A 25,672-nucleotide genomic window follows, 5' to 3' on the forward strand; every position below is an offset into this window, starting at 1 on the left:
GAACCTTTAAGTAGTTTTTCAGGACGAACATACATACTTGACACCTGTCTGACTGCCACCTATTATCTGCAACTTCAGAAGTTGTCATTTGGCTGAGGGGGAGGGAAGGAGACTCATTTGATCTCTAGTGAGTCTTAATAGGTACAGCTAATTAAAATCTTTTTGTGCGTCCTTTTGTATGCATCTGTGCTTGTCTATGCATCCATATAGATGAGTGCATGGGTGTACATTTAAAATACGATATCTAAATTAAGTTTCCAGGGTTTTCCTGTAGTGTTCATTTTCCTATGAGTAGCTGCAGTAGGAATATGCTATATTCAGTGGGGAAGAAGTCAGATTTTCTGTGGAGAGTGTGGAAATCAGGATTAAAACACCAAGGAGAGGACTGGAATCCAATGGGAGTCTGAAGTTCATTCCTTATTCAGGCAAAACTAGCATGAGGGGCTCCATGACAATTCTACTCTATTGCCCATCCACCTCTAATGCCTATGTCTGTAGTTGCCTATATAGAGAAACACAGAGTATTTAATTCAAATATACCAGTAGCTGAACTTGTAGGTGAAAATCTTTAGTGGAGATTAGCACTCTAAAGCCTGGCAGATTGATGTCAGCAGTCGTAATAGACTTTAAATAGGCTTGCAGAATTTCATTGGAAGTATATTGCTGAAATTGAAATAGCTAAGTACCTGTCATTTCTAAATGATATTTACACCTGTAAATTTATCTTTCCATTTACAATACTTTACTTATTTAAAGTATTAAGTATTAAAAACATACAGACATGTTTTTCAAAAAAAAAATTTAATTGTCTTTACTGTTCTGCATTGAGGTGGTAGCCTGCTAATCTTGTGTTATATGTATAAACATGTCTGTGAAAGCAAATATAGACACGCTGTGTTCTGGTTTTAATCCCTGAGAACTTATTTTCCAGAAAGAAAAAAACCTAATTTTGCTTTATCTCTATTTTTATCTCAATGTTATTTTATTTTCTCTTGAGTCATGAGTGACTTTTAACTGCAGAGATGAAAAAGCTAACATTATTTATTTCTCTGAAGGTTTCACTTACTCTAGTAGACTCCTGTGATTCACAATGTCATTCTATAAAGAAACAGTATTTGCAAACATTGTGAAATGCTGCAGCAGCATGGCATTTTTTTTTCTCATACAATATCAAAGTACTTGAGGTTCAACTTTGTAGCCGTGGTGAATCACAGTTCCTGTGATTGTCAGTTGTTGATAAAAAGTACACAATTAAAATTCGAGTGAAATGCATGTATTTGTAGCTTAGAATAACTGACTTAGACATGCAGAGTGAATAACCAGGCCAGTACATGAAAAACCTCCTCCACCGTATCCACACGTATGTGTACACATATATAAACATGCAATCACACATTATTAATTTTTCAGGCAAAAACCACAGTGCTTCAGAGAAGCATTAAATGCTTTTGTTGGTAGCTTATAGTTTTATAAACTCTAAATGAGCTTATTGCCTTTTAACCAGCACTAAATAATAGAAGAACCTATGAGCCTCCACATTGGACAGCAGCCAAGCAGCCAAAGAAAGAGAGGGTAAAAAAAAAAAAAAAAAAAGTGAATAGCTTAATTGTAGAGCAAATCATTTGTTTACAGATTAAGAACTATTTGGTAGCTAAATCCTATGGACAAGGAGGTGAAAGAATGAGGCACTAAGGTACAGGAAATGAGCTTTATATTTTGTGCCCAAGACCTGCTATTTTTGCCTCCTCCTAAAGCAGAGGAGGCAAGGAAAAAATGAGTTGTATAACAGCAAAGACTGCTGAACAAACCGTACATATTAAGTAGGAACAAAAGGGTGGGAGAAGGGAAGTGTTGGTGCACTTACGTGCTGACAGGAACCTGACAACTGGAGCTGCTTCCAGCTAAGGGGCCACCAGCAAGATGAGCTGCCCTATTTTGTTTTCCTTCTGAATGGGGTGGGGGAGAAATGTTTCTGTTAATTTGAGCAAACATAATATATTTTCTTGAAACTCTCTCCCCAATATGCCGTTTGGCTTGCTCACTAGAACTGCCTACCCCCCCTTTTTTTCCTTCTCGCTTTTTCTCCTCTCTTCTTTTTAAGAGCAAGGTTTTTTTAATAGGCCTTTGTTTCAGTATTGTAATTAATTAGTTGACAGTTCAAATGGTTAAGAATTGCTTGTGGTTCCTGCTTTATTGTTGTACAACATTTTTTTAAAGACCCACTTACTGGTGGCCTGTAAATTTGAAGATATCATTTTCATGAGTCATTGGTTTAAAGATCAAAGCCAAGAAAGCATTATAGCAGGAATGGAGTAACCTCTGCAGTAAATGTTGTTTAAGTTTCTTCAGTTAAAACTCACTTTTACAGTAATTCATAATCTTCCAAAATTCTTACCTTCTGAATAGAATTTTCCGTGGCTTCTCTTCATCACTGCTGTGAAAATGAATTTACAAAGTCTGAATAAGGAAATAGGTCCATAGGTCATGGAAAAGAAAACATTTTATTTTACAGAACATCCCTCCTGTCAGTATCTTGGTAGGCAAAACCTTCTGAGAAAATGCGCCATGATTATTTGTGTGGAAATTGGCTTTGATTTGATCAGATCATAAACCATCTGAAGAACATGTTTGGCCTGTGTAAAACAACTATTCCATTTTCCATCTTCAGTGGCTGTACTAATTTGCATGGGAAAAAGAGTAGACATAGCTGAGTTTGGTAAATTGTGTCTGGTCATCTGTACTAATAAAATACATTTCGAGTTTGATCTCCTTAACTTATAATAAAATGGACATTTTTATCCCTTTGGCTAGTGGCAAGTTTGTGCAAAGAAAAATCAAAATATGCATGAAAAAAAGAACTTGTCAGTTGTTCTTATTGAAATCCAGTATAGGAAAGTTTTTAGTGTACGTTATACTGAGTAATTTTCGTAAGGGGACAAGGAAAATGTTAATGAGCTTCAGGTGTGACCTTTTAAGTGCTTGGCAATGCTGTGCCTTGTTTCTTTACATATTGCTTGATTGAAGTTCACTGATGTGATATAAAATGTTGCGCTCTTCTTACGTATAAACAAATGTAGAGTGTGTTGCCAGTAGGTTGTGCTATTAAGAATGTATCTCCCTCCAACTAGGAGTCTACTAAGTAGTAGCCTTAAGAAAAATATTCTTAATAGCACTTCTTTCTTCAGATTTAGTTTCTTCTGCATTTCCTGATCACAAGAATGAGATATAGTGCATGGAAAAGTCCTCCCAGCTGCATTTCCTAGTCACAGGCCACTTCACCCATCGCATTTAGGCACAGCAGCTGATTGCTTCAAAATGAGCAGCAACATGAGCACTGACATTTCTGCAAGAAGAATGCTGCTGTGAAAGTTACGTAAGAATTGTGTCTTTTATATGCAGTCTAATTATAAACATATTTGTATATGTTCATGCCCCTTTGTGTTTTCCCTAGGCTGTGAAATGACTGTGTCTGTTGGAACATTAAACCAGGCTGTTATCTGATATCTGTTTGGTAAAATGAGCATTGACATATTTTACGTGATTGAAAGCAGTGTTCTTAGTGGCGATTAAAGAACTTTACATTATGTGCATGGCATTGTGATTTTGTTCACACTGTACTTTAAAATGTGTATAATGTGACTGGCAAAACTATAACACCTGTTTTTAATAAGAAATTTGCAGCAGGAAATTTTAAGGCAAAATGGTAGTAATTTTTGCATCTACTTACACATATATAATTTCCATGTTATTATTGCTTCTAACAGATACACAGTTGGTCTTCAGACTGCAAGTTAAAAATTATAACATTGAAATAAAAAGTGAAGTTTCATAAATTTTCAAAACAGAATTACTCTTTTTTTTGTGGGTATGCATATGAGGCTTAACTACCAGTAGACAAATTCACTCCAGAATAAGTCTTTCATTTTTGATAAATGTAGTGAAGTAGGACCATATTTTTCTTTATCATTAGTACCTTACCAAATGCTTGATGGACTTAATAGACTTGTTTGTATCCTTGGCAGAGTAAAAACCAATGATTAAGCAATGTTGCCCTGACTGTGGGTCTCAGTAAATTCAAAAGGAAATTTGCATTCTAAATCAACAATTTTAAGACAAAGAAATAATTTAATCTCAGGATTTGGGGAAATTTGATTGAAATTTATTTTTTGTTATTGTTGTACTAGAAGCCAAGGGTCTGGTAAAAGTCTGAGAAAAAGGAAGTTGCTGACATTAGCTCATTAGGATAACAATAGCTCTGGATGCTATTTATGGTGTCATAAGAGCTCATCTTTCATATAATTATCAACTTTTAATTCTTTCAGGAAGAGCCATGCTAATACAATATTACTATCAGAATTGAATGGGGAATGAGTGGTGTGACTTGCACTAACAAACTTCATTATTTTGCATGGGACAAGCCTTTGATGAGTTTAAGTATAGAGGTCAGAGCACAATTTTCTGTCCTGTTAGGCTTGCCATTGTTGCACAATGAGTCACTGTGTTTGCTTTTTTGAATAAAAATCAGTTCCAAGGATGAGGAGTATGACACTTTCGTGGTTCATTCCTACACTTGTAGTATTTTCAGTGTTTTGACTTGGAGAAGGTCATTTGATCTGGAAGCCTTGAAGCCGGAAGTCAGTATACCAGGTTTGTCAAGTAATTAGGCTAATTTGTTTTAGTTGTTACTGAATTTGTAGAGCATTTGCTGACAGACCAGGCTATGAGCAGGGAGGAAATATTACTTAGAGATCAAGTAAATCTCCTTTTAAATTGCGGCTTTATTTGAAATTAAACTTGTAGCCCACTTTAGAGTTGAATTACTGCATTTGTTGGTTTGGGGTTAAAGTTAGGCTGCACTTAGAGGAAACAGCATCTCCAAGACTAAGTCCTCTTACAGCACTACAGAAATTCTTCAATCTGGCTTTTCCACTGTGGAACTGGGCTATGGTAAATCTTGTTTTTTTCGGCTCTGGACACAAAAGATGATATTTTTGCTCAGTTCTCCCACAAAAGGTTTTGCACAGAGCTCATGCAAAAGAGTGTCTGCACAGGTCTTGGCTGTACCCTAGTCTTTGCATATAGATAAGCAGTGAAGCTGTATCTGTGACATGGGTAGGAATGAAGCAGTGCCAGGACAACACTGTAAGCTGATGACCAGAGCATGCCTCAGCCTGCAGGTATCAGTGGAACAGTTTTGTTAGGTTTCTGAAAATGAAACTTGAGCTGTAATCCCATATTCTAACAGCATCTACCCAGAATACTATCAATACATATCACTGAGGTGTATTTCTGCAAGGTGGGCCATTCTCTAGCCTGCTCCAAAAAGAGGTCTAGGTGATCCACAATAGTGTGCTTTTTCTAAGCTAGTGTCCAAGTTGACTAGGGTGAAAGGGGAGGGTATACAGGCAATGTAAAGGGAAAGGCAGTGAACTCCAGAATAGGTGTGTTTGGGTTGGTGATGAGTACCTAGCTTTGATACCCTCATTTCTATTTACCTCAGCTGCAGAAAGGTATGTGACTGCAGCCTAAATCTGTTGAGTTTATTTGGCCATTTAAACTGACGTTTGGAATCTCCTGGATAGAGCAATTTATTTTTAAAAGTAAGCATTACATTGCCTGCTTTTTTCATAAAGGCCATCATGACTCGATGTATCATGCTTTCTCCTTCCCATGAGATGAATGATCATTCAGACTTTTCCTTGAATTTGTGAGATACTTGTTCCTTGCACATCGTAGTGCCTTCTAGTATTTTTCCCATCTTACTCCACATTCAGTGTTAGTAAAAGAGGTGGAATTTAAGAATAAAATTACCTCAAGACTCCCCTGTTAATTTGACAGATTGTGCATGAAGTCAAGTCTCTGGTTCCATGGTGTATTATGTCTGTCTCCCCTGTTGTTTCTGTGAGCTTCCCAGCTGGTTACTGAGGAGAGAAAAGTATTTCCAAATTAATAGGAAAATCTGTTGTGAAACCTCAAAAATGTACAGAAGTCTCAAGGGTAAGCTGTGTATCTGGAACACTTTGTCAGGGCTTTCCTTTTTTAAAAGCTTTCATTAACCTGAAGGGATAGTGCTTGTAGAAACCTAATTGCTGAAATCCCTGTCTCCGTTTGCTGTCCTGCTTTGGAGCTCTCCATCTCTTTAGCAGCATTTGAAATTCTTATCTGGCTGTCTGGTGGCTAAGTGCTCTGGATATAACTAGGAAGAATATCACAGGTAGCAAGGACAGATTTTTCAGGCATGATGGTCAGACTTGGAACTGAGTCACTTGATATAAATGAAGCTCACTTATCTAAGATTAAAATTCATGCTTAAGTTCTTCAGGGAAACTTTATCTCTTGGAGTGAGGTTGGGGCAGGGGGTGGAGATTGAACATCTGTTATCTGGTCATGAGGAGGGGGGTTTTTTGTTGTTTGTTTGGTTTTTTTTTGTTTTGGTTTGTGGGGTTTTTTTTGGTGTTTGTTTGGGGTTTTTTGTTTTGTTTTGGTTTGGTTTTTTTTTTCTGCTTTTGTTGGTTATTTTTGGTGGGGCTTTTTTTTTGATCATAGTTTTCACACTTACCACCAGACAGACAGACCACCAGAAAACATTTCCTGTAGGTGTCACAAGATAGGAACAGCCTTGTCTTAAACAGTCTTTTGCTTCTTCATTGGTCTGTCGATTGTCTTGTGTACCCAGTGAATTAGTTTATTACAACTTATGGAAATAGGTAAGCATACAATTCCTAGTGTAAGTGATGCAATTTGACAGATTCTGTGTTTATGTGTAAATCTCTACTGTTTAGGAGACAGATGTGACATTCTTTTCCTCTGCATTTAATACACATTAACTAGCTTTCTGTAAGATATTCAGTGATGAGGAAATTAAAAATCACCTCTTTGTAAAGGAAGAGGAAGCAAGTGAGTGTGTATGCCTTTGGCAAGGGAAAGGCAGTCTTTCCAACGACTGTGTTGCCCACTTGAAGTTGTAGCACAAAAGTGACTCTTGGCTATTTTGTCCCTCTGTGGCCTGAGCCAGATACTATTGGTGGTGCTGTGTTTAATACTGAAATGTATCTCAGTAACCATTATAAATCAACAAATATTTGTAAGCTCCTTCCTGTTAGATATGTTTCACAGTGCAGAGAAGGCTATGGCACTAATCGCTGAAGAGGTAGTTTTTTCTTCAGTATGATGGTGTTTCCATATAGATGCTCATGTGTGTAGTTACTTGGATTTCAAGCTATTTTCATCTCATCAAGAGAAGCCTAAGAAACATAAGAGATGTATACTGGCTGTGTAAGTACTGAGGGCTGAAAACAAAACACTGTCTTTCTTTCCTGGTTACAGTTAACCTCTGGTTGAACTCTTGACGGCTCAAACTGGCACCAGCCCCATTTCTTCTAGAGCTTCCTCATCCAAATTTATACATACAGATATGTGGGAGTTACTAGGATGATGACAGATGCCATTTACAGGACACTGGAGGGCTAGCTTGATTGACCTGACCTGAGAAATGCGCTTTAAGTAGCGGTAGAGACAAAGGTATTTAATGTGTGAGGCAAACAAGCCTAGTAATGACAGTAGTTTCCAGACTGCTTTCCTTTGTCTAGCCTAATTAAATATCCAGAGAGTTTTTTTATAAGCTATGTATTGTTCAGAGAGCCATAGTTACTTCCATAAAAGTAAGCTTAAAGAAATGTGCATAATTGGAGAAAAGATTGTGGTGGCATGGGTGTGGCTGCAAATCTTGAGTTTATAGACAGGGAAGCTGTCTTTGGTTTGCCCGCAAAATCTGTGGTTAATCTAGTGGATAATAACGTAGCCTTTGATTATCAAACAGTTTCAAAGTTCGGTGACACAATGTTTGTTTCCAAGCTGTTAACTTTCTGAAAAGTCACTGTATCTCAGTTAATTAATAATGTTATAGGATCAGCATGTTGCTCAATAAGCAAATTCATCACATTAATTAAAACGTGAGTGTTGTAATCTTAAAATACAGTTATCTGACCTTTTAAAAGAACGGCTTGTGTGCTACTCCGTGCCACTGTTATAATGAATTAGAAATAAAAATCTAATAATGAGTATGTTTTCTCTCTAGTGAAACTAAGCGTGGAGATCTTTTCCCTGTGTGTCACTGCTGTTACAGTCAAGGGTGTTGTCAGTATTAAAATTTAAATACCACCTCCTCCTCCTCGGTGTGATGACCCACCCTTAAGGGGAAGGTGGGTCATCACACGAACTCATCACCGCTGAATAAAGTTGGTTTCGATTGTAACTTTACAGATTAGCAGTTCCTTAGTTCCCATATTGCTCTCCAAAGCACAGGGGTAGCCTAAAATGGCTGCAGATTATGATGTATGGCTGCTCTTGTGAAGCTGCAGCTGTGAATCTCAAAGAGGATGTAACCATGCAGAATCGCTCTTTTAGATGGTCATTAGCGCTGCATAAGTACAAGCCTCTTTTTCAGATAGCATTTATTCTTCACGGTTCTTCTACTAGTATGTGATGGCAATGTCATTTGCCAAGCATTGAATAACAATGAATGTTTTATTGAAGTACAGTATTCTGAACCAGTGCTTTTTTAAGCTGTTTAAGTGCTTAATTTTCGTTTGACTGCTCCTTTTCATGCAAATGTGAGTGTAGCAGAAAAATCCAATACATCCTCCTCCCTTGTGCTTGTGTGATGTATTGGACTAAGCTGAAGGCTTTTGTGTGGCAGAAGGAAACACAGCATAATTTATCAGTTATCCACTGGCACCCTATCCTATTCCGGTTTTAGTTGTCTTTTCTTCAGTTTGTTTAGAACAAACATGAACAAAAAACCAAAGCGAACAAAAATACCCCGAAATTTTTCTGTGTGATCCTAAGGTAAAAAGCAAGTCAAGAAACAGTCCCTTCCTTGCCCTTAAAATTCCCGTCAAACAGAGAAAAAATTAAGCACAATATTCCTTTTTTGTGAATGAAAAGTGGAATTGGGTCTAAATATTTCAATGCATGGTTCTTTCACTCTTCTTCCAAGGACCAAGTTGCACTTGGAGGCATTATGACTTCATTTATGAAGGGCAGGTTTTTAATGTGGCTAACATCTACATCTTTGGCAAGATTTTTTTGAACAGGCTAGCACCTACTTTTGCCATTATGAGGATCTGAGGCTAAACTCATGCACCCAGTGTGCTTTGTCCTTTTGAGCATCTGGCCCCTTGTTTTGATTTGTGAGCTATCTTGAAAATCTGGCATCAGTCCTGGGGTTTAAGTTCTAATTAAATAAAGTACACAGTCTGGCCATAAGCTTTGCAATACACTGAGGAAAGGAAGAAGTGGGAAAAAAGCTATCTTCCTTTTATAGTCAGTGAAATTGAGATGGCGAGACTACAGAGTTACTGAAAATAGACAATATATTTCCATGCTGAATATTTCTTTCAAAAATGGCTTTTAGAGCTTACATACAGACCAAACCAAACGTGTCTGTGTTCTCAGAATTCCTAGGTTTTAGTACCATAAAGCAAGTTATGACATTATGGCATGAAAATTAGCCATGCCATGCCATAGTCCAATACATGATTGTATGCATTCCTGTATTATCATCAGACTCTTTACCATGATTTGGGAATGCAAAGTAATTTTCACTTGTTTGGGGGCAGAACAACAGATACTGTGCTTGTTCTATGGAACAGTAAACAAATACTTGTCAGAATTCAAGTGCTGTGATTCTAATTTTAATAAAACACGTGATCTTTTCTTCCTGACTATAAACAATATCAAAAGCAAGTGGTCAGCCTTCAGGAGATACTCAAATTAATCCAGTCTAATGTCTCTTAAATATGTACTTCTTTGCTATGTAAGAGCAGAGAACTTTCTATATTATGCCTATCAAGATCAAAGAAGGTTGTGTTTATCTGATTCTTTTTGCCATTTTTTTCTCTATAGAAAAGCTAAGTTGAAATGTAAGAATGTGTATGAAGTTCTTTGCTTGTGTTCAAAGGTCCACTAGTTCTACCTCTGTATCTTGGGTGTATGATTTTTCCAGAGTCTGTGTGTGTGTGAGCCTTCTTTCTCTATCCTCAAAGAAGCAATGCATCTTCAGGTATCTTTGATCCATTTTCTGGTTGGCCATTAGTCATATTGATTCTCCAGTGATAAAGGAAGCTTTGTTCTCAATGCAGTTTTAACAGTTCAGTGTCAAGGTCTGTCACATAAACACTGTTGACATCAAAGATAATTTGCAAAAATGTATAATTTTGCAAAAATACAAACTCAGTTATATTACACCTTTTGTATTTGAGATCGGGAAAGGAAAACTGAGCAGGTTGGTTTTAATATCCAAGAGGAGGGAAATTCCAGGAGCAAATGAAAACAAAACAGCTCCCTCAAAACTGAAAAATAAACATGTCCTTAATTTCAGTATCTGAAAGTAGTGATTTGAACTACTTTGTTCACAGGTAGGCTTTGAACTAAAATACTGTTTACATACATATTGAGAACTGTTTTCAACTGGTGCACTTCTTATATTTTATTGTAGTACAGTGCTTGCTTTAATCCGTTTAATCCATCCAAGAGTCAGTCCAATGAGAAGGAAGGGAAAGGCAGCAGAGGTGTAATAAACACTGATTTAATTTTTACAGCACAGTACATTATAGAACTATAAAATTGTGTGATTAGCCAACTCATTAACACTGTCTTAAAGCAAATAAGTGTTTAGAGCTTGACACACTTAGTGCTGAAAACCTTTCTAATAGTAAATTTTAAAAGTAACCAGTGTTGCTTGGAATAAAGATTGTGCTGCTGTGCATCATCAGGAGCTCTGTATTAGGACTCTCATCCAATGATTCAATTCTAGTGCATTCCCTGTTTTACAGCACTCCTGTCTGTACTGCTTTGACACTTCCTTGAGAGTGGTGCCATGTAGAACCTGCAGCACACTTGTACAGGACTGCCACAAAAATAACTTAATGATTTAAGTACTGCCCTCCACTTTATAAAAGGGTTTCTTTTCACTTGCTCTTTTGTCCTGCATGTATTGGTAGTGACTTAGGAGGTATAGTAACAGCCAATATGAGTCATTGCAGTCACCTGAAGTCTGTACTTTTCTGGTAGAATCCCACTGATCTAGTTGCTGTGTTAGTTGTTTATGCCCTTAGCATTTTCAGTGATGATTTAGGAGAGATCTAATTGCCTGGTATGAGACATCTGAAAATTCTGAAGATTTTTGTACATAGACTGCCCATGGAGTGCTTTTTGAAAATGATGTATTTGAGCTGAAAATTTAGAAAGTCTTGACCCCTTTTGGAAGAGTCTAAAAATAGATAAACAGTCTCTTTTTAATTTGCTAGATACTGGGAGGCCACTCCTGTCAAACTTAACTCATGTCACTTTGTGAATTAACTCCAACATTTGGTATTAATTTGTATTAGTTCTTTCAAATTTGAAAACAATGTTAGAAAATGCTTGGAAAACAAATTTACTGTCTCAGCCAGCTTAACAAAAACATGTCATCTCAATAAATTTAACCTTTTTTTAATCAGATTTTTTTTTTTTTTTAAAGTAATTATCAGCTATACAGTGGTGAATCACTTTCTTGTTTTAATCCTGTGCTTACAAAGTTACTACTTTGGAAGAGATGCGCCTGATGAATGTTTCCCCAGGTTAGCTTTTAAGCAATTGAATTGTAAGATCACTAGTTGTTACAGAATAACAGAAAGAGGGAGCACTCTGAAATTAACATCTTGAGATGTTTTAGGGTGAGGCTCATAGCACGGTGGGTTTTTTTTTGGGTATATATCAGAGATAATTTTTTAAAACAGATATATTCCAAAAACATGTCTAGGACAAGTTAAAATGTATTTCTAAAATTGTGTCAGCCATTGAACTACAGGTGATCTATCTTTAAGGGCCTGTTGTGTTCCAGGCATTGCTTTTGCTATGGGAAAATAAGTGTAAACCTGAGTGAGCAAGGGACTCTCACACACAGTATTAGGCTATGTGATTTAGCTCAGTGATGCTTAATCACGTGAGTTTAGGATGTTACATTTCTCTAGCAGCAGTTGCCATCGGCATGTGCTGACAAAATGATTGTGAGAGAGAGTTCTGTCCCTTTTGGTGCAAAGCACACACGGAGCCTGTGGTTCCACCTCTGGAGAAGCCAATTTCAGACTGAGCTGTCACTGCCACGCTCTCTCATGGACTCTGTACAATGAACTGACATGTCAAGAATACCACCAAAAGTGTGAGACAAGGTGCGGGATTTAGGTCAGATCCGAGTTGTCCACAGGTTTGGATGTTAGAGACACAAGTACTGCTACAAGACTGTACCCTTAGTGAAAGTTGTCATTACAGGTGTCCCTGGAGCAGTAAAGCTGTGGAAGCTAGAAGTGCCATGGCTGCCTGAACAAACAGTCTGGGGCTGATACCTCTTTAGTCCAGCTGTTTACTAAAGGAGGAGTTCCACAATATGAATCTGGTGCTTGACATACTTGGTGCCTTTATGTGCTTCCTCGAGTAGTTAAGACCGTCTTAGCTGTGTCAATTTGACTAACAGGATGCCATCCTGAAGTAGGATATAAGATGTGTGGTACTCTACGTAAGAAAAGTAAAGGGAATGATTGTCTGGAAGACGACAGCAAAGTGGGAACTGTTAAAACTGGTTTATGTCAGAACACAATATGTACTCTGGAGCTGTGCCTAGAGCTACTGGCTCTGGGACAGTGAAGAGTCTAAAAGGTTCTTGCTTCTTGCTTCCTCTTTGCTCAGAGGTTAATAACTGGCAGTAACTGAGATAGCTTGTATAAAGGTAGCTCTGGAAAATCCCTACAAATAAATTCTCTCTTCCCTTAAATACACAGTATTGGTAGGATTGGATTCAGGTTTTTTGCAGCCATGCTGTGAAACCTCTCTATTTTTAGACCCTTGAGTAGAGTCCAGAGAGAGCAGACAGTGATGGGACTAAACCATCCAGCTGAAAGTGCTGCATTTAAAATGTCAGCAACAAGGCGTTTGAGGTCCATCTTCATAGGCATGTTTACTTTCGTACAGAGGAATAACTGTTCCCGTTGGAGTTACACTCTTGGCTGGTTTCCATTCATTTATATGCAAGAAGAGTAAACCTCTAGTCAACTGCACTCCATAGAAGTCATTAAGAAAGGCATAATTGTGGATTTTTTTTCTCCACACACATTTGAAGACCAAAATGAACCTGAAAATGAGTTGGTAGTATTTCTACTTCAGTTTTTCAAAGTCATTAGCAATACAGAGTAAATGGATGCCTTTAAGTCTGGCTAATTTGTATATAATGGTAAATAGATCTGGTTTTGAGGATGAGCAACGTCATCAAACACTTCAGTGTATGTATATTCATTTCCAAGTATCCGAATAATAGTTGCAGGATTGATGCGTTCAGGAAAGGAACACACAGAACTTGTTGCCTTTGTCCACCAGCTAGAGCTTTTCCAGCCTTTCACAACTTCCCATATGTTAATGAAAAACATTTTCCGAGAAATTGGCCGCTTCGTGCTTTGTAACTAATGCCAGCTTTTTTCATGGACCAGTTCAAGGCAGAGCAAAGGGAAAAATGCCTTGTTTTAGTGCGTGAATTACTCTGACAAGCTTTCACATCGCCCCTCCTCTTATTAATATTCCTTTTGATGTGAGCTTGTAAAACAGAGGATTGGCTGTTAATCTCTGGGATCTCAAGGGCTTTTGGCAGTGGCCCATAATTGATGTGTTCACATGGCTGTTGTCTGACTACTAATGATTAGACAGCAGTGTTATCTCCCAGCTAAATCAGTGTTGCTTATAAATCACACTTGATAAAGTGCAGTTTCATTTCTTCAAAGGGTCTGTGCATGTCTATATAGTTTGATGCAACTGCCAGAGCCATTTCATTATTTTGTGACAGCTTAGATTAGGTTTATTTTTATGAGCAAGATATTTGAATTTCTACCAAGCATTCAGAAATGTTTTTGTTTTTTGGGGGTTTTTTTGGTCTTTGTTTTAAGCTTATTGTGCAGTGGGTAGAATAGAAAGGATATGTGCAGTTAGGGCAGACCATCCTAGAAAGTGCAAGTAACTGGAGAATATAACACATGAAAAGTGGAATACTTGGACGGTTGAATTCTTTTGCTTTGTTTGAACAGAGAGGGTGCTTCATTTGCAGTAGGTGTTGATCACTCTGTTGCACTATAAAAATAGTCTGTGAGAGCATAAGAAAGGACATATGGAAACACAAGGTATTTCAACAATGGTGTCTGGGATTTTCTGGGCGAAACTGGGTCCTTTGCATGCCTCCCTTCTTTTTCAGCAGAACAGGAATGATAAATCCTTTATCAAACTCTTCAAATAAAAACTGTGTTTGGGTTCCTAGAGAGCATGCTAATGAGGATCTTAAGGTACTAAGGCAAAATCAATAGGCAAAAATGTTGTTGAGATAGGGACATGAAAACAGAGATCTCAAGGTGACCTGAATACTCAGCCACTGAAAGGACAAGATTTGTCTGTCTGTTAGGTAACCTGTAATCAGATAACTTGGTGCTGATAGTGAGGATGCTCTCATGAAAAAGAACTAAGAGGACACTAAATCTGGGTTTCTCCTCTCTGCCCAAACTGAATGACCTCAGAGTTGAGGCAATTAGGTCAGAAAATTTTGAAAGATCTTTCTTGCTGACTCTGGTTCTTGTATTTGCCTTCATATTGTAAGATTAATCCTTCAGTCTCATTATTAAGGGTATTGAACACTTTGTGTCAGAAACCGGCACCAACCCAATAATTTGGAGAGAACAGATATTAGTCGTTTCCTCCTCTCAAGGATTATTTACCCTTAAAAAAATCTTTACTGTACATGTATTATTTTTGGATTTTTTTTAGAGCTCTTATTTGAAATGCTATCTACTTTTCTCCCTGGTAAAACAACCACTACAGTCCAAGCTCTGCCCACAGTTATGCTTCAGTGAACCTACTCTGGATTTATACCAGTGAAGGTGTACATCAGCTGGGAAAAAAAAAATGTCATGAATTGTCTTTCCTGAAGACACTGTAAATAGATCAAACTGCATTTGAGAATAAAGATTTTAACTAGATATCCAACAATGGGCAATTTCAAGGAGAGCTAAACAATAACGTTTCAGCTCCTTTTTCAGTTGAACTGTCACAGTGAAAAGGAAAGCTGAAAGGTCATTTTAGAAGTTTTCCTTTAGTGACTTGCTAAATAATCATGAATGTGTATGTCCCATTCTTGAAAGTAATAATACTGTCTTGTCCTTTAAGTAAAATTATGACACAATATCCTACACTTGGTAGTGCTTGTAGCTAATAGTGTGAAGTTAGCCTAAGGAACATAGAAAAAAACCTAACTGATACGGATTCTATGCACTATCAAAAAGCACAAGGAGACCTCTAGAGCAATAATACAGGAATATATTAGTCAAAGACCCACATGTCTTGCCTAAAAAGCCTAAGGGCTTTTTAAATTAAAAATTTTAGGGTCTGTAGACACCAATAAATATGGGGCCATTAAGTCAAATGCTTAATTTTCAGAACATGCTGAAAATGCCACCCATAAGAATGTAGTCAGGCACTTTAAAGCTTTTGGTATGCATAGGCCATCAACAAAGTTCAGTTCTGTTTGTGAGGATTATAGAAGGTCTTTGACAACCTTTTGGAAGAGAAATTAGTTTAGACAATTTTTCTTAACAAAAATGTACTGAATTCAGGGAGCAACAGCCTGAGACATAAATATGTGCAACTTTGCAAAGTGAGTGTTCAGCAAGTGGGTAAAAGGCAGCAGTGGGCCGTTGACATGCAGAAAGTCAAAAAAGTACAATGAAGCCATTTCTCTTCTGAGTTTTGTTTGCCACTTTATTATACATTGTCCTGGAGTCCTGGAAAAACTCCAGAAATTTTATTGAATGTCTTATGTTCCTGTACTCCGGAATGGCTGAAATGGCAGCTCTTCCACGAGACTGTGGTTGCATCATCAAGTAACTGAAACCATCTTTTGGTAGTGTCGAAATTCTGCTGTGGAGTCATAGAGTCATGATTTGGTTGGACATTAAGAATGAAAATTTGCAGTGGAGCAGTGAAATGATGATGCAATCAAATTAAATATTATCTTCCTATATACACCATTAAGAATGAGAAAATTTTCCTTAGTCTGTTGGAGTCTTGATCTGTCATAGAGCAACCATGCCTTCTTTCTCGGGTTGAAGTCTTATATGTGTTAGAAATAAACATTTGAAAACTGAGGGTAATATTTATTTATAATGCTATGAGATTTATGTAAGCAAATACCATATCTATTTTCAGGCTCAGAACCCTGGAAAGTTGACTGTGGCAGAAACTTTGGAATAAAAAGAACTGATTGCCATTGTTAAAATGAAAAGTTTTTTTCTTTAAAATGAAAAGCTTCTAAAGGGTCATATAACTTCATAACCCTCATAACATTCATAACCCTAGGAACCTAGCTGTCACCAGTAAGTGGACAGGCCTTGGTTTTTACCATATTCAGTTGCATGACTCTGACAGATACTGGACATCATTATGCAGTTTCTATCTAGCCCCAGACAATCCAGAGAAATATCTTTCTTGACTATTCAGAATAATAATTCCTTTCTTAATTGTGGACTACTGTGTACCTCTCTACACAGGATAGATATCTTGAGTGAATTTCAGTACTTGTTTATTTTGTATTAAAGCTTAGCAAAGCATAATGGCTAACTGAAGAAAAGTTTGGAAGTGCAGATTGAAAAGCTGACCAGGAGAAATCAAGACTCAATTTAGAAAGGTGTTCTAGAGACAATTATCTCAACGAATGTGATTTACTTAGGCTGAATGAGGAGAAATGTCTCTACGAGAAATTTGCAGGTGGTGATGGGGGCATCCTCCCAGGACTCTGCCAAGCGTTAGAGTTGACATACAATTTTTCACAGACACAGCCTTGGCAAAAGATATCACTGGCAGCTGTCAAATGCTAATCTTTCTCACAGTAAAATATGTGAATGGCTTGGGAAATCCCAATCATCTGAGCTAGAATGGGAGATCCAAGAGAGGACAAGGAAGTTTCCTTGCCTTTTGCTCAGCACTGTTGTCCTGCATTAGACCCTGCTCAGAACTTTGGTTTTTCATCATAGTCTTCATTAATGCTGTTCTGAAAATAAAATACAAGCATTATCATGTCTTTGGAGGTGCTGCAGATACATAATGTCACATAGTCGCATAAGGTCTGAGGAGGTCTGGAGGTCACCCTGTAAAAAGAACATGCAACTGTCAAAAGATGAGTTTGCAGAACTCTGTGTGCTGGTCAACATGGCTGATGTGAGTGGCAAAGAATATTTTGGGTACAAGGGGGACTTTTTTCCTTGTTCCCTGTATTGAAAGTTTAGTAGCAGAGTAAGAGTTATAAGTGGATATTTTTTTAGCTTAATAGCAACTGTTCAGAATATTGAAGTCATTCCAAATGTGAGTGATTTGCTGCTTTACTAGGGAAAAAAGTGTCAGTTCTGTTAAGGCCTTTTTGCTCTCTCCAGCAACTCAGTTGATTGAAGTGGAGACGTTAATTTTAAGAGTAGGAAATACTTGGAAACTGCAAGTAGATGCTACTTGTGTTACTCAGTTCAACAAAATTACGCATCGCGTTTCTTGTTGATAATATGATATTTGTAAAGCATAAGCATTAAAAAAAATATTCTCAAGCAGAGGTTTCAAAGTGGGAAATTTGGATGAAATTTATCGGTTTGAATCATCTTTGTTGTTCATTTATGTTTAAGCTCTTGTGATTCTCAACTAGGTTCACCAAAATAAGTAATTTTCTTAGTATCTCTGACTTTCCTGAGTTTTGAATGTAAAGCTTGTAATAGATATGTCTGTCCTATGGCAGAAATTCCCTTCTACATCCATGTCTTACAGTATTTCTTTTTTTCTATGCTGTCATTTATGGTATTGACTTTTCCCCCCCCCTTAACAATTTGATGTAGAACATTTGAAGAAAACAAAATATCGTTTCTGTTAAGCATGATGTCACAATGCTTCTGAGTTGGCCTCTGATATGATTTATAGGCAAGAAATCCTGAACTGAGATTAAAATGGGATCTTTCGGACAAAATGGAGATTTTTCATAGTGGCAATTCCTGTCACATGGTAGAATATGAAGGAGTAGCTTTAGGTTTTGGATATGTAAATTCTCTGTAGGGCAAGGTGTGTAGCAAGAGGAGAGTTGAAGATTGGTGAGATGTTTGGAAGTGCAGACATGCTTCTGAGCACACAGGCATTTTTTTCATGTCACATTCTCCCATATTTGTTTTCTTCCAAAGGAGTTACATTAATTTCATTAAAATTACTTCTGATTTATGATGTTGTGCATGAGATTACAGTGAGGTCTTCTGGGGTCACTGTTGCTTTAGAAAATCAAGATGGAGGCAGGTATACTTTATGTAAAAACAGGCTAGTCTCCTTTTCACTGTAAAATCTAGAGAAAGCAATTTTTAGGACTCAAAACTTCCAGATAGGGCTGAATTCCTTTATTTCCTGTTTTTCTTTCCAGACACAGTGATTCTGTGAAGTATTAATTCATAACTGTAAAGAACTTCTCAATGTAATTTTCAGAGTTGGAAGTTTCTTAGTCCTTTCTGTCTTCATGTTGTTGTCTTTGAGAGGGAAGATTTAGGTTTGCAAAGGGCCAGGCTTTGGTTTTTAGTTAGACCATATAATAGGATTCAGATCTTCTTTTCACATTCTTTCTGTTAGTGCAAACATTCCCACTGGGAATGCTTACAGTATTTTTCTTTTTTTCTCCATTTGAAAAGAAGTGCTTTCTGGGAAGGGCTTGTACTTAGCCTGAAACCTTCTCCTCTGCCTTTCTGCTGGCTGTGTTGGTAGATGGATTAAATGGCTTTTGGCATATACATTTCAAAATCACCTGGTGTATGACACTGCAGTAGTGTATGACCCACTCTGGTCTTAGATTGGTAGACCATGTTATTGTTGATATCTATCTTCAAAGATACACCTTCATGAAATCAGGAGGGTGAGTTTTGATGCACAGCACTTGATTCCAGCATGTAAAGTGCCTGAGTAACTGAATGGCAACCTTGCTTATTAGAAAGTCTTGTCTATTTCTTGTTAGTATGATATTTCCTTTCTTTTCCATGTGTGCTTCCTCCTACTGACAAATGTTATGCAGCCACCAAAATAGACTTTTTTTTTTTTTTTTTTTTTTTTTTTTTTTTTTTTTTTTGGTAAATGTTCAGATAAAGGATTGCTCCATGGAGCAGTGACTAGATTGTTTGGCAGGCAGTCTTCATTTTCTGTGAGCTTTCTGCTACTAAGCATCGTAGCTCTCTGATACGATCAAACACTTGGCAGTGGAAAACTGCCATGAATAACACTGCAGCTTTGTAGCCTTTGTCACCAATCAGCTCTCAAAAGCTCTTGGAATTAGGTGAAGAAAATATTGCTTGAATATTTCTGTCCTTTTGTACTCCTTTGATTATGTGTCTAAAGAGAGCATCTATGTAAATAACCTTCTTCAGATTCAGATTTTCAATCTCATATTGGAATCTCTTGTGTGATAAACAGCAAGGCTACTGTTCAGTATGCGCCAACACCTGGGAATAATAATGAAAAAATAACAGTGAGAAACTGCAGAGCATCTGTTCTTGACATTAACTTTCCTCAGTTTGACAGACTGCCACCACCAGATGTTAGTCTTATGTGCCTTTTTTTCCACTGGAGATGGCGGCCTTCCTGCCTCTCTTTGCCTCTAATAGCTTACATCAGTGCCCTTTGGAGAATTCATGAAAACAATTGTGTCACCACAATGATCTCTAAGAACCACCACTTTGCAGTGCTGTTATGATTATCAAACAAGATGGGATAATTTTAAAACATAGAAATCTGGAGCAATGTTTAAGCTTAGTATATTTTTTTCTTTTGAGTAAGGTCAATGAACAGGTACCTCAGGGACAGTAAGTGTCCAGTTATTTCTCAGCCAAAGGTTTAGTGTTTTAATTCACAGAGAAACAGCCCCGTTTAGTGCAAGCACTCCTATTTGGCCTTGTCCTGGGTGAACGTTTCTAGTGGAAAACATGAACGTTTATTAATGGCAGACCTGAGTACAAATATTTGTTACAAAGAACTTAATAGGATACACTGTCAGATCCATGCTTTCGTTAGCTCCCCCTCACTGTTTATAATACTCAAAAATGGAAAACACATCTGTCAGTTTAGTCTACATTCACTTAAAACATTGGCTAGTTTAGTATGACCACAGAAAACACTTTGGATTTTTTTCCTCTGGTTTTGTGATGAGTATATTTTACAGAAAAATGATGTTGCATTTGTAGTAGGAGGTTTTGCACAGCTTTACAAAACACCATGTAAACTGTCAAACAGGCTATTCATCAGCATTTTTTAGGTTTATAATGGGATGTGGCTTAGCTTTTCCTAAGTGCTAGGCTCCATTTACCTGCCAGTTACTGATCCCAGTTCTCTTCTGGCTTGAAGTAAGGTATGTTAAGAACTCCTAAATTATGCCTGGGGTACAGATTGACCCCGTTTCACTGACAGAGCACCATTACACAGCCAGTGCCAGGGAGCAGGGCTCTGTGCCATCCAACCGTGTGCCTCCACTTGGCAGCAGACAGCAGGAGCTGTAGAGCAGAGAATCAGTGTCTCCCCACGCACGGCATACACAGTTATGGTTTTGTGTGATGTGTGCTATTAGATACTGCAAGAAACAGCTGCTGCTGGGGGTCAGCTGATATTTGACTTTCCTGTGTGCATTCAGGTCTGCTCTGCAAAGCATTCTGCCTGTGCTTTAACTGTGCCGCTCTGTTGGCATAAAGAGAAGAATAAAGACATCATTGCTTGAGTGCATTGTTCCTATGCCACAGGAGCTCTGCTTTAACCAGTAGAATGTTGATAGTATTAGTAGATTTTTACTCCTTAGGGACGCTTTTAGTACTTATGTTTTGCTTTGGTTTTGGTGTTGTGGGGTTTTTTGTTGTTGTTTGTTTGTGTTTTTTTGTTTGGTTGGTTTTGGTTGTTTTGTTTGTTTGTTCTGGTTTTTTGTTTGGTTGGGTTTGTTTGTTTTGGTTTTTTTACTTACCTTGAACCTGAAGATTTCATTCTAAATAAAAAGAATCCCCTCTAAATGAGGAATACTTTGGTGAAGACTGTGGTTATGGGTCCTTCCCCTCTCCTGCCTAGTTCTAATGTAATTGAGATCAGAATCCAGGCTGGTCATACTAAGATCATACAAAACATTTTTACAAAGTTATTGAGAAGTGTTCAGCACACATAAGGCTTGCATACACAATTAAAAGCCTTGACTCTCAGTTTGCGTCAATGAATGATGCTAAAAGCAACAGAATTTGTTACAAAGGCCAATGGTACCAATTGTTACAATTTTTAAAAAGGTCTTCCTAATTTGTCATTTTATTTTCTCATTGTGAAAAGTGTCCATTTGATGAAGTGAGTCGATCTATTATACATGTATAATACCTTTTAGTCTGTCCTTTTCTTTGTATCCCCATTTTGCTTTACAAGAACGCAAAATGAACTTTGATCTACATTAAGATACATTTCAGCAAAACCTAGATGATGTACGGTGAGTCATTATGTCTTTTCTGTTGAGTCTTCTTACGAGGTCCAAAATTAAAAACATAGTCTTGAAGACATCTGATCATCTATTTTGATGCAGCTAAAAAGCAGCTATTTTTAAAAAAAATCATTATGCTGAAAAGTGGTTTCTTCAGGTGATATCTGTGATCCAGTGGGCTAAATGAACATGAGTTCCAGGTGGTTTAGGTAGTTGAATGGGCACACTCACATCCTTATCTAGCTGTCTTTTATGTGACAAGGGACGTTAGAGCCCAGTAACATATTGAAAACCTTCAGCCATATCTTTACACAGAAAATCTGCTACTGAGGAGATTGGAAGTTATATGGGAGAGATGATGATGAACTTCTTCAGTTCATATGCAGATATTGTCTCTGTGAATTGTCTTGTGCATAGGCTGATTGTCTGGCGGGATGTATTCTTCTAAATATGCATTTTGGAAACCCTGAGAAATTAGATGGTTTGGCTAGATTCTTACAGAAGTCCTCATCTGTTATTCCGAGCAGAAAGATCCAAATGTTGTCTGTAAGGTATTAGGTGGGTCATCCTAATGTATTTTAAATGATTGGATGACAAGAGATTGTATTTGCTGTCGTATGGATATTAGAATTGTTCCAACTACTAATTTCTCTATGATACACATGAAAGAATGGCACTTGTGTCTTTGTACTGTCTTTATAAATGTTTTTCTTTAAATAGAAAATGAAGTTCCCAGTTCGCAAAATTAATTTCCATCCACAAATCAGTCTCTGTCAGTGCCAAGAAAAAAGTAAACTTAATCCTTGTTTTATTATTTCATACTAACAGTCTATCACAACAGGGAATAGTCTAGTAGAAACTTAGCAAGTTGCCTTGTTTAGCATGTATGATAGATATTTTTGTACTTAAGTTTTCATGTGCAGCATTTGGGCTAATGTCAAAAGATTGGAACTCATAAGACTGAAATTACCTGTGATACACCAAATCCCTTCATAAAGAAATTCAGTCTTGGCAAACTGGGCTTCTTATACTTTTAAAAAAATTTATTTATGTATTTTATTTTTATTTTATTTTACTTTTATTTTTTTAACTCTCACAGCACCATTATAGTAAGTTTGTCTGTTGTTTTCAGGTTGATCCCCTGTTTACAGTGCCTGCACCTCCACCTCCGATTTCCAGCAGTATCACACCTCAGATTCTGCCTTCCTACTTTTCCCCATCTTCATCCAATATTGCAGCACCAGTCGAGCAGCTTTTGGTACGGACACGTTCAGTGGGTGTAAATACTTGCGAGGTTGGAGTAGTTACAGAACCTGAATGCCTTGGACCCTGTGAGCCTGGGACCAGCGTGAACTTGGAAGGAATTGTGTGGCATGAAACTGAAGAAGGTAAATTGTTTTTTCCACTAGGTTTTTTTGTGAGATTTGTTGACAAGGGGATACATGCTGTATTGGCCTGGGTGCTAACTAAAGGCTTGCTAAACTGTTGGGACACCATTATATATACAATGACAGTCACAGCTTTACAGCTCAGCTAGTGAGTTTTTATTTTGAAAACAAATGGCAGGCCTTTCTATTGTTTAAAGCAACTGTGTTTTCCAAATGACCTACCCTGTAACCCCATCTAATAATAGAATTGTTTCCTCTTGCTATACTAAGAAAAGCATATGAAGAAATTGCTAGTAGAATAGCATAAATGTGCTAATTAAATGTACATCATGAAGAGGTGTTTATGTGATGGGAGTTGATATTTGAATAGTTTAGATGAAAACTTAGCTGAATATTTCAGCTGATAAGAAATGCCACCATTATGTAACAATAGAGGCCCCAGAGATCCTGAAAATTGATGTGATTATTTTTTCATTTTGGTTATCTAAAATATGCTTTAAGAGGAAGGCTTTCTTGCTTGAAGAAAAGTGTTCATGTGGTGAAGAAGTGCTATCAAAACTAGACTGATTTCTTTAATATCCTTTGAAGACATTTGTCCGCGTAGGAGTGCTGGAAAGCTTTGGGGAACACTAAACACTGATTTGCTATGATTTAGAACAAAGTAGGTAGGAAGAGGATTATGCTGTGATATGCAGATTTTTCCATTTTGGTTTTCAAAAGCTTATTATTAAAATACCCGCTTTCTCCTGCTAAAAGTACTGCATGTGTACACTAAACTTCTGCAATTTTTCATTTAATAATAGCAGATGTTTTCATTTATAGCTGTGTGAAAATCTTCCTGTGATAGTTCTTCTATTTCTTTTGAGGATTATTTAATTTTTAGTGGTCTACCTTCCTCAACAGTGAAAACAAGATTATTTACAAAATGATATAATGACAGAATACAGCAGTGCATCGCTTCATGATAAATCCTGACATGCTTCAGACCGTATGCACAATGGCATTTCGTCCTTTGCAGTGATATATAAGACCTCACCAAAGTGCTCTACACTGTCCTCTCAAAAATCAATAGAGAGAGTCAGATTTACTTGCTTTTATATGCTTTCATCCATCCATCTTTCTCTCTGTGTATGTCTGCAGCAGATTCATAAGGTAGATTGATCCTTTCAGATTGTTTTTAAAGCACAGTATAAATTCTGTTTTAAAATATCCCTGCAGAGATGACTGCCCTTAGCAACTCCAATCTTTCTTGACTGGCCTATATTAACCAGAGTTGGAATGTGTGGGTGTTAACTGTGTTGACATGAAAGAGCAGTAGCTGTTAATGGTGTTATTCTTGCTGAATAAACTAAACTTCTGACCCCCACTGAATTTAAGAGGCCTTCCTTGCGAAAGGTTTGGCACCAGAAATGAAGTATTAAAAAAAGTGCATTCTGTTTACCAGTATCTCAGCACTCTAATGGTTTAAAAACCTTTGTTAGTTAGCAGAAATTAACTCCCTTAGCCTTTTCCTAGTTTGTTTAAAAGAATTTTCTGAAACAACTCAATTCAGTGATGGCATGTTTGAGCAAAACTGTTTTGAGTGTGTCTGTTTTCATAGCTTTACAAACACTTCGGGAACACTACAGCTATGAATGACTACAAATACAGATAAAATGGGATAGTAAAATAGTCTAGAAATTTAACTAGAGTGTAGATTAAGAGACTGAAGACAGTTGATATGATTTCTTATTGTGTGCTTTGTACCATGCTCTTTGTGTTTGAGTGTTTCAGACCCTTCTGACTGAAGAAAATAATAAAAATTTGACTGTTTTGTCCCAGAGTTCACAATCAACACTGTATTAAGAAAAAGGAGTTCCTAATGATGATTTTTTGCATTTAATTAAGTTTTGATGTTTGGAGCACTCATATAAGTGTATATTTAGGTGTTTTCAAATTTTCTGACATGTTCATGAAGCAGCTATATAGAAGCTTGCATGGAGCCATTTCTGTCTAATTCTAGGGAACAGCATGCAGATGGGTCTTCTATTTATCTTTAACAGAACAAAAAATACTACCAGATACTAATTTTCTCCAGTTATGATTTTGACTTTAGGGTAGAACACAACCTTTCCTAAACTGGTGTAAATCCAGCTTACTCTAAGTGAAGTCTTTGTAACTAGGTACATCTAAAACCATCTTGATGTTCATGATGACCTACAAATTTCTTTTGTGATGTTCATAAGTTTCTTTAGTATTCACTCCCTTTACTGCTTTCCAAAACTTAATAACAACACACATGCAAACAGACATTTCTTTAGCTGTCTGGATATCCTATAGCTTCTTAACATAAAACAATCCTAAGAAGCTAAGGTATGAAAATTTCTAATCTTGGGTTGTGTTTTGAGATATTTGAATTATTTTATATCTAGTTTAACCATTCTGTGAAGTTAGTTGTGAGGTGATAAGAATAGGCTTGTAGGATGTCTGCATACAGTATTGCATATGAACCAAATATGCTGCTGAGCAGCCTTCATGTCCTGCAGCAAGTAGCTGTGGGAATGCAAATACAGAAAGGATGTGGTGAATCACAGTTATTACAACAAGAATAGTAGTGTGAGTGGAGAAAGATAAAATCAAATCGTTTATGTAGAACTCATTATTAGCAAAAATGTAATACATGCTCTATAAAAAAGAAGGCATATATTGAGAATTCCTGTTATGAAGGTATCTGAAATAACCA

At 37.1% G+C, this 25,672-nt stretch overlaps 1 protein-coding gene across 3 annotated transcripts in view; it reads left to right on the forward strand.

The window, feature by feature from the left end:
• Nucleotides 1–25,672, forward strand: part of ZNF608 (zinc finger protein 608) — an 85,343-nt gene that overhangs the window by 15,208 nt on the left and 44,463 nt on the right. For all 3 annotated transcript variants that reach the window (XM_069001611.1, XM_069001612.1, XM_069001613.1), the window contains one exon: nt 22,695–22,950. In XM_069001611.1, the coding sequence (XP_068857712.1) occupies nt 22,695–22,950 (256 nt within the window). The remainder of the gene's footprint in view (nt 1–22,694; nt 22,951–25,672) is intronic.

Source organism: Aphelocoma coerulescens (genome assembly GCF_041296385.1).
Source record: "Aphelocoma coerulescens isolate FSJ_1873_10779 chromosome Z unlocalized genomic scaffold, UR_Acoe_1.0 ChrZ, whole genome shotgun sequence".
Lineage (NCBI taxonomy): Eukaryota > Metazoa > Chordata > Aves > Passeriformes > Corvidae > Aphelocoma > Aphelocoma coerulescens.